The 14,656-nt window shown below is 37.2% G+C and overlaps 1 protein-coding gene across 13 annotated transcripts in view; it reads left to right on the top strand.

Annotated features, from left to right (window-relative positions):
• Window positions 1-14,023, top strand: part of ANKS1B (ankyrin repeat and sterile alpha motif domain containing 1B) — a 441,168-nt gene extending 427,145 nt beyond the window's left edge. For 10 of the 13 annotated variants that reach the window (XM_057425330.1, XM_057425317.1, XM_057425348.1 and 7 more), the window contains 4 exons: window positions 4,485-4,622; window positions 10,759-10,926; window positions 12,102-12,190; window positions 12,387-14,023. In XM_057425330.1, the coding sequence (XP_057281313.1) occupies window positions 4,485-4,622; window positions 10,759-10,926; window positions 12,102-12,190; window positions 12,387-12,423 (432 nt within the window). In that variant the 3' untranslated portion in view covers window positions 12,424-14,023. Of the gene's footprint in view, window positions 1-4,484; window positions 4,623-10,758; window positions 10,927-12,101 lie in introns of all 13 variants that reach the window. The other 3 variants (XM_057425338.1, XM_057425408.1, XM_057425361.1) reach the window with 2 other exon arrangements.
• The last annotated feature ends 633 nt before the right edge of the window (window positions 14,024-14,656 follow it).

The raw sequence follows: 14,656 nt of genomic DNA, 5'->3' as shown, positions 1-14,656 counted from the left end.
TTTTCCTCTCTTTTTTCATCTTCTTTCCAAAATGGATATAATGTCATTGTCATTCTCCAGAAACTCGGTCTGGAGGATGAGTAAGGCAGCTTTAATGGCTCATTTGATGAACAGTGTCCAACCTTCTGTCATTAAAAAGACATTTGGCAGTGACCCTCTGTTGAATCCTTTATCATATTCTTCCCTATACAGTTCCTTAAATATACAGAAAATATATGCATATTTGTTCAATAATAATGTAATTGGGGGGAGGGGAGAAGGGGGAGAAAAGATGCCTTGATGAAGAATAAAGATGCAAAGTTATCTACAGGGCCAGCCATTTTAAAAATAAGAAACATGGGCCTTGAATGTTCTTTTCAAATGTCAGAGCCTCTCTTAGAGCTGTTTTCCTGGTACTAGCCAATTGACCCCCTGAACTGCAGCAGCTTCTTAACGGTTGTTATTCCTTTTTTGTTTTCATCTTCCTGTGTGGCAATGCCCCTGTGCTTTGGTTCTTACATTTTAAAATACATCCAGCATCTTTTAAAAATGAAAAAAGGGGGAAACTGAGACATCAGAGAACTCATTGATGGATACAGCAGTGGGTTATTGTTTAGCCAAAGTAAAATGTACAAGCTCTGTATACAGGTGTAAAGTAATGCATTAATTTCTCTTCTTCGGATGTCTAAAATGGCAAGAAAATGCAATCCATGCTGATGCTTGCATGTGAATAGAAGAAAAATTACCTTTTCTATTATGTGACTAAAACTCACTAAAAGCAATAAGAAAAATAAATCTGACAACCCAGCTACCTGACCAGGTTAATAATGTATATAACTCCTTTGTGTTGCTGAACATTCAGACCACATGATACATCTAATCCAGTATCCATCCAGCTTGCCAAATAAGTCAATTTTTAAAGGTGTTTAACTAAAACTGAGTTTTAAGTGAAGGAATAAAAGCAGTTTTTTGAACTTCTGGTAGAGTTTGGAAGCTGTATCTAGGGTTAGAAGATGGCATGAAAGAAAAAGAGAGGTGAAATCACTATTATGTCAGATATTGGCATATTTGCCGGAGCAGAGAGGCCAGGGATTCCTGTCAGCTCCTTTTTCTTCCATTGATTCAAAACTGAGCTTCTACAACCCTCATTTCCTTTATGTTCTCTGATGTGCAGGGCACAAATCAGGACATTGCAATGCTGTTAGCTCTAACTTGAATAAGGCTGTTTTCAGCTCTTAAATCTCTGTGGTATAAAGGATGTAACTTCAGTGTTCATAGCTTTAAAAAAAGAATACATCAAGAGAACAAAAGGAACTTCCAGTATCTCTTTGCACAGAACATATAATCTTATATAAGATGGAAACTCGAAAGAAGTTTGGCAAATTGCATTAGCTTTAGACCAGTCCCACTGAAATCCTGTGCCTAATAGTGCAATAGATGTATCTGATGGAGGTAAATAATGCCACAGTGTTTTTTCTCAAGTGGTAGATTGCTGTCTCTCCAGTTCAAAATCTGCACTGCCTTTCCCTTCTGTAAAAACCAGGTAATAGCCTGCAACTCTCCCGGAAGCATTGTTATCATCCTTGTCCACAGTGTGCTGTACCCAATTCCTTCAAGACCCAAAACAGATTAGCACTAAGGTGAGATCCTATTCAGACTTGTACTGCTTCCATATGAGCTTATAGTTGACAGCGCTGGGCACCACTTAGCAATAAATGCATACTTTTTAATGACAAAAAATAGCTAGCAGTTATGTGCTTGAAAACTCAGCTCTCATGGCTGTTCATCCTTTTCCTTTCTGCCACCAAGCTAAGACTTTATATTCTGAGTCATAGCAGGCAAAAGCTTCAGGTGACAAAGGGGCCCTGACCTCATTCCACGACAGCTATTTCAGTGGCGCCTTGAAGCTTGGCATGACATGACATGACACCATTTCTTTGCAAGTGAGGCCAGAAAGAAATTGCTGCTTAGGAAAAAGCAGACTTGCAGGATTTTCTCATGGGTCACAGCTAACCCTAACTTCTGGGTGATTTCTGCCAGGAGGGACATTGGCTGACACAAGATAGGCAAGCAAAAGCAAGGCTGCTTAGTAAAACACTGATCTCTCCAAGGTATTTCCTTGGCAGAACCACACTCGACTTTCAGCTTCCCTGCTTTTCGAGAAGCGCCTGAGGTTTCTCTTGCCAAACTGAGTGACAATTTTTAGAACAACGGCTGTACAGTGACAGTCAATGCCTGAGGAGTGCTCCCAGAACAGTGAGCTGGTTCACAGCCTTGTAATTTCCACAGAGTAAGACTGTGGGTCTACTGGAGTAATGACCCTAGGAAACAGTAAGCACATGCACTGAAGACATGTTTAGTTTTGAAAGGAGATCACAGAGGGTATCCTATAAAAGCTAGGGAAAAGCTGTTTCACTACTCATTTTCATCCAGAAGATTTAGTTTAGGTATACTTTATTTTATTCACAACAAACTTAATTTGGGTATGTTTCCAAACTCCAATTGCTTTAAAGTGAAAACATTAAAATAATCTCTGAGAGTTTTGATTCAAGTGCAAAGCCCTGTATCAACCCCAAGTCACTTAGGAAAAATTTCAGCATAGCATAGCAGAGCTCCATTCACATACACTGCATAAATTCAAGTGATTACTTTGTGGCTCATGATTTGGCATAAATACTTAACGTGATTTTAAGACTTTCCAAGCTTTAATTATTTCTGCTTTCTAAACTACAGTGTTCCCAATACAACATCAGTGACTGTATTATAGCTATATCTGTGGTTATCTAAATCCCTGGGCTTGGTTTAATTGTAATTTGCATCAAAATCTTTATTCAGAGTAAAAGTTATCAATTTGAGAACAAAGAAAATAAAATGCTTAATGTAACATAAAAAGCCAATGATTGTTAAGCAGAGATTATACGTGTCATTATAAATTAGCATATATTGAAACATAAGTACTCTTTTTGTCATTTCAGTGAATAATGCATCAAACAGAAACAATCAAGTATGTTGCAACAATTTAAGATTAAGAGGATTATTTCATTTCCTCAGTAACAGTTTCCTTGCCTCTTTTTTTTTTTTTCTGTAATTTGAAATTTGGAATGCTTTTTATTAAGATTTTTCCTAAGGCGTGTTTTCCTTAAGTAGATATATTGATATGTCTTTTCAAAACCTTGACACCTATATGCAAGAGGGAAAGTTTCCATTTAGCACATGAAAGAAGATATGGCAAAGCATCTTAACTGATTTAGTTTTATACATTTCCTGTTCCTTATAATTTAAAAAAAGAAAAGAGAGAGAGAGAAGGAAGCAAGAAAGTGGGAAAGAAAAGAGAGGGGTGAGGGAGAGCCAGAGATTGTTTTAACTCGGGCAGATGCCACTAAGGCAGCAGCAAACAGTGGCTCTGGGAGGGACTCGGACATGACAGATGTCACATGTTCTCTGGTGCAATAGCGATGTCGTGCTGCAGGAGGCTTGTTCATTTTGGGGTTTTGTGGAAAAGCTACAGCCAGCAGGGCCACAATTCAGAAAAGCTCATATAAACTAAGTGCTAAGTAAATTCATATCCAGTGAATCATTCTGTTTAAATAGATCGTTTGAAATGGTTGTGTTGCTGAAGCAAGGCCTAATCATAAGCCATTCTGCAGTATCTTCTTCTCTGGCTTCATGGTTTCTTTGGCCTGCACACAGTAATTACATATGAGCAATTTATGTAATGAATATTCATAATTTTCTCCAAAGCTTTAAGACAGCTTTTTTTTCTTTATTTCATCGGACAGACATGCCCCACCTGTATCTCAGTAGTGTGCTATAGCTTACATTGGCTGTTGCAAGTAGTGTTGCTCGGTGCATGAATGGTTTCATTTTTCTACATCTTTCTTGCAGGATGCCATTGGCAGTAAACTGAGAAAAGTTGCCAGATCCTTTCTGTAGTTATCTTTTTACAAAGCAGAAGCCTTTTGAGAGCTCTGGGTTTCAATTATGTAAATCTTTGGTGGTTTTATCTCTTGCAAAAGTATAGCTGAAATTTGTCAAACAACATGTGCAAAAACTGGGATATTGAGCCTGTTAGGTTTCACCAAGATTCTGTCTGTCAGTGGACTGAAACAGTGTCATGGAGTGATCATTATACAGAAAACCAGCAGCATCATAAGATGCTCATTTAGTGCTTTGAAACTGCTTTTACAGTGGTGTGCCAGGAAAGATGTCTCTTTGTCAGAGGATCCTGAATAAACTGCGCAAAACTCAACCAGATTTGTAGGGAGACTGTAGAATGTAATTGTTTCCTATCAGATTATTGGCAATTCTGGATATCATGGGAGAGAGTCAAAATTCCAGTGATCTATGTAAGATCACACATGGGGTGTGTTAAATCTCTTCTTACTAAGAAACTTTTGAAATACTTCAGTAAAGCAGTTGAACATAAATGTAAATCTAAACCCACACCTTTTACAACTCTTTTAAATTTAATTCCTAAATTGATTGAAAATATTTTTTTTAAACAGAATATTATTGCTGAGCATGAAATCCGTAACATTTCGTGTGCTGCACAAGACCCTGAAGACCTTTCTACATTTGCGTACATCACTAAAGACTTGAAGACTAATCACCACTACTGCCATGTATTCACTGCGTTTGATGTGGTCAGTTTATAGAAGATACTTCATTTAATAGTTCTTTGTAATAGTATTTTAATTCTATTGAAACATTTTCAGGTATATGGGGGTTAATGGAAGGTGTCATTCATTTACCATGTGAAAAGTCTTATCTACTATGGGATAGTAAAAAGACATTTCTGGAGAAGAGAAAATATTTTCTTTGATACTGTCTCATTTGCCATCTGAAACAACTCACCTCTGTAATCTCAGCTGTTGACTGTAAACTTGGCAAGTAGCATTTCATACATCTTGACGTATAGTTCTTCTAACATGATCTGTAGCCTTCCAAGAAATTTGTAACAAGCAGGTTTGGCCACCAATTCCGATATCTGAGTGCAAACCAAATAAACGAATCAGAATATGCATTATACACAGTGTTCAATCTTGCTAACAGGTAGGTTCAAGATCTAGCTTGAATTATGTTTGCAGGCAGTCTCGTGTTTTTAACTGCACTGTACTCGTGGTGGTGGTAACATCCCACCTTCACAAAATGGACGTGGGCTGCCTTTTTGGAACAGAGGTGAGATGTTACTACCGTAAGTGATTCCTTCAGATTTCTTACCTTGCTGTACTGACTTTTAGTGTTTCAGTGTTAAGCTGGATCAGTCCCAAAAACTCGAAACATCTCTCTAAATATTGTTTAGACTTTTTGACAATATATTGGATGAACTGTAAGACTGAAGCTTCCGCTGCAAATGTGTAGAGAATATATGACAAGTTTTCTGTTTGCTTTAACCAGAGAACCAAAACACTTACAGATCTGACAGAGACCACACAAGTAGCTAATTACATATCTCAAGATTTCCTAGGAATATTTGGCTACCCCACTGAAACATTTGAAACATCTGTGATAACAGAGATCTGCGTATTTGCTTGTGTTCTTGTGTAAGTTTACCCCTGTAACTACCAACAGATTATTTGTTGTTATTATTATAGGGTCCTTCTGTTCTGCTCTGCTCTCCTCTCTGTCATGTCAGTTGGAGTTTTAGCTTAACAAATAATGCAGATACAGATTTTGGGAAAATTTTATTTTAGCAGCACATTTACCTTTGCAAAAAGATAGCCTTTGTTTTGAAAATAGCAAATTAATGCTTTAATCCTTTACTTCCTGCTTCAAATCTTCTTGTCTAAAAATCTCAAAAATATTATTTCAGCAGAAGTCCTTACAGCTCCTGATATTTTAATGGAAAATGACTAAGTTCTTCCTACATTTATGCTTCTCAGGTGGTGATGCACAGGCTGATACTGTCTCAAGAAATCATGAACACATCAGTTGTTAGTCAATCTTGCTGTTCCAGCTAAATTTGATGAAATAAGTAGCGGCTCTGATTTTTTAGGACTAAGAGGATTTATTGTCCAAAACTTTCAGGAATGCTTTCCCTCTAAGTTAAGCACAAGATAAATTCAAGATGCTATTAAAACTTTAAAATCATTCAATAAGAAAACATTTTAATATAGTATCATGTATATGAAGTCTTGAAACATGCTTACAGGAATATAAACACTAAATCAAAGAGATCAGAGATGTCTGAACTGAGGCATTTTGTTTGGGACTGGGGAAATAGTCAACACTGCAGAGCAACTGCTCTGAGAGAGTTTAAACAGTAAGATGTACAGAAAGGGAGATTTAAAGGAATTTTAGCATTTTGGTTCAGTGCTTTTGTTGTTTCAATTCTCTACTGACATTTTAGTGTCCACAGGGAGTAGAAAGAACTTCAAAATTTTGTTAAAAATAGAGATTGTGGTTGACAAGATGTTACATTATATAGCTTTCAGCAATAAGTGAATCAGCTGAAATTAGACTGATGGAGGTTATTATTTCTCCTGATCTATTTAAGTACTTGTTAATGCTTTCAATTTACTGCTGTTTCATTTATAGGATTAATAATCAAGCACAAACGTAAACCCAGGTATAGTAGATGAAATTCATTTTCTTCTTGCTTTGCAAGGAAAGAATAGCTATCCAGGAATAATTACAACATTTTGTTCACTTCCTGTACCTTAGGAGGAACATTTAATACCCCAAGCACTTTAGCTATTTTAAGCAATACAGAAACTTTAATGTCTAACTAACTATCTTGACTTAGTTTTCTCTTGCAACATAATCCTTAGTCGGGTGTTACCTACTCAGATACTCTTTTTGTGTTGTTTTATTTCTCAGGCTCTAGCACTTTTGATGCAAATACAAGCGCCCAAAACACTTGCTAGATATGTAGAATGCAAGCATACAGTACATTACATTTGCTGTTTAAAGTCTAAAACTGATCTTCCAGTTAGCTAATAGAAACAATCCTACATGTCAGTCAATAGAGAGAAGTCATTAAGAAAAATAAGGTTTGAAATGGCAGAAATCCCCAATAAAGTATAAAAACGATTCATCTTAAATCATATATATTATGGTAATACAGTATATGCAATGGCACAAAAAAATTTTACTCTTTTAAGTCCTTCAGTTCCTCAGGAAATGTGGGCAAGAACAATTTTATTTTGCAGATAGGAAAGCATTTTATCATAGTGACATGTCAACCACTGATACATGCAATCTGGGAGTGACTGTCCATGTAAGTTGTCTATTCAGTGTTAGAATTCTATAATCAAAATTGAAAAAAATGCAGAAAATTAAAGAATATTGAAGAGGACAAGGCTTGGGTGAAGAAGAGGATTTATTGTTCAATATTTGAAATCTGTTTGAGACTCATTCACTTATAAAGCAGCCCTAAACCATAAGTGAAGGATTCCCTCTGGAGGGAACCATTGTCACAGTTCCTATACTAAATTCTGATTCTTAGAGGGGAGACATCCAGAGTAATTTCCATCAGAGATTCCTGTATTGCCCAGTGAACCTATGAATAGAACATAGCTAGCAGTAAAAAAGTCAGTTAAGATGTAAGAAAGCAATTGGGCATTGGAATAGGTTGTCTGAGATAAGGCAGCTGAAAAATCCTGATTCAGACTTGCACTGGCGTGCTATTGTAACATTACATGGCAAACAAGGCAGTTGACCTCAATTTCTCATCTCCCAAAAATTGTTGCTGAAGGGTTTTAGCTCACTCCCTCTCCTTCTCTGCTGAGATGATCATGGAGCAGGACTGCAGCATTCTCAGTAGTACCACGGTCCTAAAAGTTTTGCCTACTTTCTAAGGAGCCTGGTGGAGTGCTGTAAAGGTCAATGTCTTCCTCAGTCAGACCAGCAGGTCTACAGCTTATGTACTAAGCATCTTTCAGGGAGATAGATCCGTTTCCTTCCTTTTGCACCACATGTAAAAAAGTCAAATAGTCTCCTCGCTCCATCAGAATTTCCATAGTCAATTTTGTGGTTTGGTTTTCCACCCACATCCCCAAGGGACTCCTGCTCTTATCTCTCCAATACAGCACCTGCAAGAATCCATACCAACTCTAATCCTCATATTCCTCTCCCAGTACTTCAGATGAGAAATTCCTCAAACCAAACTTATTTACTTCTGGGTGTTTTAAAAATACAATTTTTCAGATAGTTCTTTTTTTTAAATTTTACAAGGGACAATTTTAAAGCTCTCCTTGCCTCCACTTGCAGATTTCTCTTCATCAAGGCTCTACCGCAGTACACAATGTATAAAGTCTATGTACAAGTTCAGTTTACATTTCAAATATTGAACAGAACACTGGATGTTCCATTTTATTTGCTATATTTCAAATATTTATTAACCACAGAAACAGTTCCATGTTTCCTATGGCTTTCAGGCTCCAGGCAGGCCTGTTTTTTCATTTTACAGATTGCAAAAAGAAAACAAATCATAGTGGCTTCAGACGAGATGCAGGACCCAGACTGGATTTACAGCTCAGCATAGCAAACTCTCTGCTTGTCTCTACTCTTGTCTCAAGAGCTTTCCAGGCCTGTGTCTCAGTGACATTTTTGTATGCCACACTGGATGGTGAATTTTCTTAGTCCCAGTAGTACTGCAGTCTGCATTTTCTTCAAGCCATTACCACACCGTCCTGTTGATGTATTCTTTAGCGATAGTAATAGCCACTGTAGACAATCCCATGGTGATATATTACACTGCCTTACTGTCATGACAGCTGATTAAGATGTCTTTAGAATAATATCTTTGTCCTACTAATAGATGTGCTCCATTTTAAATATTATTATTCTGTACATTTTTAACAATTATACTCTGTTGGTCTTAATTCCATAGCCAGCGTTCTGCTATAAGGCAGGACACTTTATTATAGTCTCTTTAGTCTTTCATTTATTACTCCACTGGCAAACTGCATCCTCAGTGTTTCACCATCCTGGCCAGTCTCCATTATTTAAAAATGAGATAATGCAGAGACTACTGATATCAAATTAGACAGACATTTTTATTTGGGAAGCTGTGAAACTTTGGTTAGCTTGCTGTTGTGACCACAGTCATAGCAGCTGAGAGTATATCCCAGTGGAGGAGTATAACTCTTCTGTCTGACCTAACAAAGCCCAGAGCTGGCACCTTCATAACAGTTCTTACAATGAGCCAAATGTGCTGAATTTAGCCTCTACTATCTCAGTATACATGTGTGATAACAAAAGGATGTAATTTCTTCACTGTTACTGTGAAATTGCAGTGTAGGACATGAAATAAAATGTCCTACATTTTACATTAACACATTAACTGTGTTTTGACAACTTAAGGGCAAATAGTGTGCTTCCAAGTGTCTTGTATTGCCTTCTGGCTTGTCGCAAACTCAATAGCTAGACTTGACTAGATAAACAGATACCTCATTTAAAATTATATGACAAATGTGGGAAATTTAAGGGATCGCCTAGTTTCAAAGCAATGCAGGATTGCTTCCAGCTGTGGACTACAGAGGTTGAGAAAGGAGAAGATAACTTCTGAATTGCATCAATGATGTGTGAATTGTTCTAAGGAGACCATAGGACATAAAGTAGGGAGCCTGAAGGCTTGCATTTGCTTTGCAGGAGTTCCAAACTTTGTTGCAAATTGAGTCCTAGAAATAGGCTCTAGTAGGAGCCTAGAAATAAATGTACCAAAACAAACCCACAAACCTGAAAAAAAAATTACCATAGAAATTCACTTGCAGTTTAGGTTAAGATCAGATTTGAAACTCACCGCTGCTCTTTCACTGATGTAAAACTGTGCTGAAAAACTATTTGTACCAACCCCTTGGCTCCTCATTCATGCTTTATAAACCTTTCAACAGGTTTTGTTCCACATGAGAACTTAAAAGTATTCCACCGATACCACTAAATTTGTCTTGGTCTCAAGAACTTAATTTCTTTGGTCGTACACAGTAACCTACATTCACACTTAACCAAGAGTATTCTGACATGCCAGTTTGAGCTCAAACATTTTTACTCTAGAGGCAAAAAAACCACCACCACCCCCCCCCCCCCAAAAAAAAGAAACAAAACACCCCCCCCCGCCCTGAAAAAAAAGAAACAACTCCAAAAACATGGGAAGGTTTCCCCAGCACTTGAAACATGCATCTGACATAGAGCACTGACTTTCACGTGTGCATAGGTGGACTGCATCTGCGGAGCACAGGGGGTTGGACTAGATGACCTTTGAAGCTCCTTTACAACCCAAACCATTCTATGATGCCATGTCATTTGCTTTTTGTCCTTTCGGAAGCACTGCGTAAATGCTGCATCCTCTTCCCATGCTGTTCAGTGAGAGTGCAGCACATCCCGAGGCAGGTGCCCAGGGAAGCAGCTCATCAGGCTGCTGGTTCTGGAGGAGGACAGGTCAGCAGGGGAGTTCTGAAAGATGGTAGTGCAAGATGGGTGGGATCCTGAGAGCAGCAGATACAGGGTGAGCTGAAAAGGTGGGGATGAATGTACTTGTTCTAAAAAGAGATGACACACACTTACCCAATCCTGTTTTCATGCTTAGCGAGACATGGTTTTCAAGGTTTTTAGAAGTAATTACTTTCAGTACAATAAATTACATTTAGTTTGGTTTTAATCAATGAGAAATCAAATGACAGACATAAATATTAGAGAGACTAAGGAAGTCATTAGCAGCATGATTTTAATTATTTACATTACAAATCACTTCCTGTAGACAGTACTACTCCACTTCATGTATCTGATGATAATTCAGCCTCACTCTAATTTTAACTAACTGGTTTTGTCTTGTTTCAGAATTTAGCTTATGAAATCATCCTTACACTAGGACAAGCATTTGAGGTGGCCTATCAGCTTGCATTACAAGCACGAAAAGGGGGCCATTCTTCAACCCTCCCAGAGAGCTTTGAAAATAAACCCTCCAAACCTATTCCCAAACCACGTGTTAGTATTCGGAAGTCAGTGGTAAGTAAAAGGTAGTTGTGCATGCAAAAATAACAAAATTCAGCTATACAGTTAAGAGTTGATATACTAGAAGCTGTAAAAATAAACATACCTGTTGAATGAGAGATGCTGCATGTCTCCGTTGTGCCTCCTCTGCTCATCAGCTGTCACTCTAGCACAGGTAGCCATTTCAAACTACTGCCCATTTCAGATCCTTCCAGATGTGCCATGGCGCTTTTAGTAATTACAGAGCTTTAACTGATTCAGTCTACTTCCAATGTATTGTGACTTTTTTAAGTGCTAAGGGTCACAGCAAATGCATACAACTAAAGCTCTGAGGTTCCATGGGCTTTCCTGATCTCCTGTCGAGAAATAAAACCTGCACCAAACTTGATTGGTACACAGTCACTGCATATGTATCCTAACCAAATTACAAATCCAAATCAATTTACAATTATCTTATCAATCAGACCAAGCAACTTCTTTTCTTACCTTTTTTGTTTAATTTTTGCCCCTTGGCTGACCTTCCTGTTCCAAAACTGGGATTTAATAGACTTTTTCTGTAGTTTCTGTGGAATCCCAAGCTCCTAAGAATCCAAGCTCATGGCACCCTACATATTAATTGCCTTTAAAGTGCCCTCCTGAAGTGCATAGATGACAGAGAAGTATTCTTTTATGGCAGATTTTTAAAACAATTATTAAATACATTATGAATTATGAATACAGGCATAAGATGATTTGGGAGGGAAAAGGCAAAAAATGACTGCACACTGTATCATATTCACTGGCTATAAAATGAGAACCATACTCTCTGATATTTAATGATTGGTTGAGAGGAAAGGGAAAATATGTGTGACTGTAGACTTTTGTCACCCATTACCACAGAAACTTCCTCCATAAAATTTTAAAATAGAACATTTCCTGATATCATCAACTGTCTCAGTAGCAAAAGGACTTCTCAGGATCAAGCATGGCTGTAATAAACTACAATGCCCTATAGCTTGGAGGTAGACATACCTCTGATCTAAATCGGAAGAAGAGGGCAACTGTGGGTACACGGGAGTGTAGACCACCACGCTTGCTGCTGCAGGACATTGTTGATACAGGATTTGTTCTGTATTCTATTAATCCAAAGAAAAAACTTTGCCAGAAATGCTGTGCACAGAGATGGTAACCCTGTATGTTTGCATTTAAAGCAGATAGATCCATCCGAACAAAAGACTCTTGCGAATCTGCCATGGATTGTTGAACCTGGACAGGAGGCCAAAAGAGGCATTAATACCAAGTATGAAACTACAATTTTCTGATACAAAACTGTCCCCCCTTCCTTGTTGTGCCTTGCACGCCAAGCAGTCACAGCACAGCCTTTCCTTTATGGCAACGTTTCAATCCAGCAGAGAGGAAGACTGCACTGTATGAGTGGCCTTGTAACTAACAAAAAAGGCTGACAGTCATTTCTGGTGATGTTCTTCTTCCTGCAGCACTGACAGAAGAATGACACTATATGAAGACTTTTAAAATTACAGTCCACAAGAGGAGTGAGAAACCTTATTTTTCACGCAGTTCTCCCTTGTGACGCTGCCACAGTGCTTTCTTTGATTTCTTGTTTTAGAATTCTACTTTTTAAGAAATAAAAAAACAAAAGGTCTCTAAACTAACACTAATGCTGCCTACGAGTACAATATTTGATTGGTTTTTTATTTAAATCTTGGCAGTTTTTAATTGAAATAGAACCAGAATTAATAAATAGAGTATCTGTGAAACCACTGAATTCATTAATAATTACTGTGTTGAATAAAGAACTTATTGAAGTGACAAGAAATTAGGCACCCTGATTTCTGTATGCGCTGGTTTTATATGTAATCATCGGTGTCCTTTGATCTTCTACAGAAATAGGAACTTCTTGCATTGTAACAAAGGATCAGAGTTTTATGAATGGTTAGAAAAAGGTATTAATAATGCACAGAAAACATTTATTAGATATTTTTATGGAAGAGAAGTACTATAGGAAAACATGTGAATATTTATGGAAGGAAGCCAGATTAATTACGACAAATATTGTTTATTTTAAAGTTAAGTAAACCACTGCTATTGCAGCACTATGAAAAATGTAAAAGTTGTAGCATCAGTGCACTGGATGTTCCATGTGATCAGTCTGGAATGAAAGTGGAATGGTCGTTCTACTACACCTACATATAGTTTATGCAGTTCAACATTGCTATAGCCATGAATTCTGCTAGTATTTTTAAAACATAATCTCAGTGGTTCTAAATAAAGTCAAAACCATGGATTTTTGCTATCAAGATTTCTGTCACAGAAAGCTTGTTTGGAAGCGTGTTGATAAAATTCTACTGCAAAAACATTTTCTAAGTAAAAATAGCGAGAAAAAGAAAAAAATTCCAAAGTAATAAAAAAGTTTTAATGGAACAAAACAGTTAAGCATTTGCTTAATATTTGATTAAATAAGATTTACTTACCTTTTCTTTGAAGTGTTTTAAGTTTTTTAATGTCTGTGGAGTATTTGTATAATACCATGATGTATATTTATGTAGAACTGAAATTATAACAGTACAAATATCACTATAGGAGAAAAATGACATTTTAACGTATACTGTTCTATCCAGTCAAATCGTGAATCATTTTGAAGTTCATTATAGAGATATTGATAAATTGTGTGGTTGTCTTACTGTTTTTTTAATTATTATTTCATATCCAGCTGAGGTTTTCAGTTAGAATCATCAGTTGGTAAATTCCAAAAAATGGATAATCAAACTTGGTTTAAACCTGATCATTGTATATGGTTTAGTTAAACCTAATCATAGCGCTGAGTGATGACATACTTTTAATACAGTATTCAATTTACTTGAACAAAATAGTTCCGTGTACATATTTTTGCCTATTCACTGTTGATAATGTATGTAGTCAACTGACAGGAAAAAAATAACACTAAAAATATGGTACCAAAAGGAAAATTGTATAGGAGAACAGTAAATAGTAGCCTCACTGCAACAAATACTTATGTAAATATGCTTGGGCTTCCAGTTATAAATTTTGTAATTTTGTCATTTATTTATATCCTATAAAAGCACACAAAATAAAATGAAGTTGTACAGTCCCAGTGCTTTGTGCATCATTTCTTCATTGCTAAAGGAAATAAGGGGCCTGATCTAAAGGATACTGACATCAGTGAAAGGTCCTCCCCTGTCCTTTCTCTGCTTTCACTGGGCTTTGGATCTTGTCCTGTGAAAACCCAGGCATTGCTATGGAGACAGTTTTGCTTTAGAATACAGATTTTGTTTACAGATGGCAAATACTTCATACTTTAAAGTCCTTAATTAACTAACTGGGTCTTTAGTACACTACTGAACTGCTGACTTACTGTGTTTAATCACACCCTATAAAGACTCACATAGGGAGTTATGTTAAAACACGTTAACTTTAGGCATCAAAAGTACAAAGTCGCCAGATTTTCAGGCTATGAAACTGGGGCACCTCTTATGTAGCTGAGTGACCCCTAAAGCTAAAGGATGAGACGGGAGCTGCAGCACAACTCTAAGTAGATGTAAGGGAAAGGAGTGAAACAACAGGAAGAACTGGCAACTTGCAGGAATTTGATCAAGGCTCATCAAAGAGATGTCAAGCAGTTAAGGTGGCACAGTAAGCAGCTGAACTTGTCTGAGAGAGAGAATTGGGGCAAAAGAGGCTGAGGATGGCTAGCAAGGCTGATGAAAGATGAGACAGATGAAAGAGT

This window comes from Pezoporus wallicus, unplaced genomic scaffold, assembly GCF_028554395.1.
Source record: "Pezoporus wallicus isolate ANWC-B61680 ecotype Strahan unplaced genomic scaffold, APGP_CSIRO_Pwel_v1 scaffold_3294, whole genome shotgun sequence".
Classification (NCBI taxonomy): domain Eukaryota; kingdom Metazoa; phylum Chordata; class Aves; order Psittaciformes; family Psittacidae; genus Pezoporus; species Pezoporus wallicus.
This window is presented reverse-complemented; position numbering and strand designations above follow the sequence as displayed.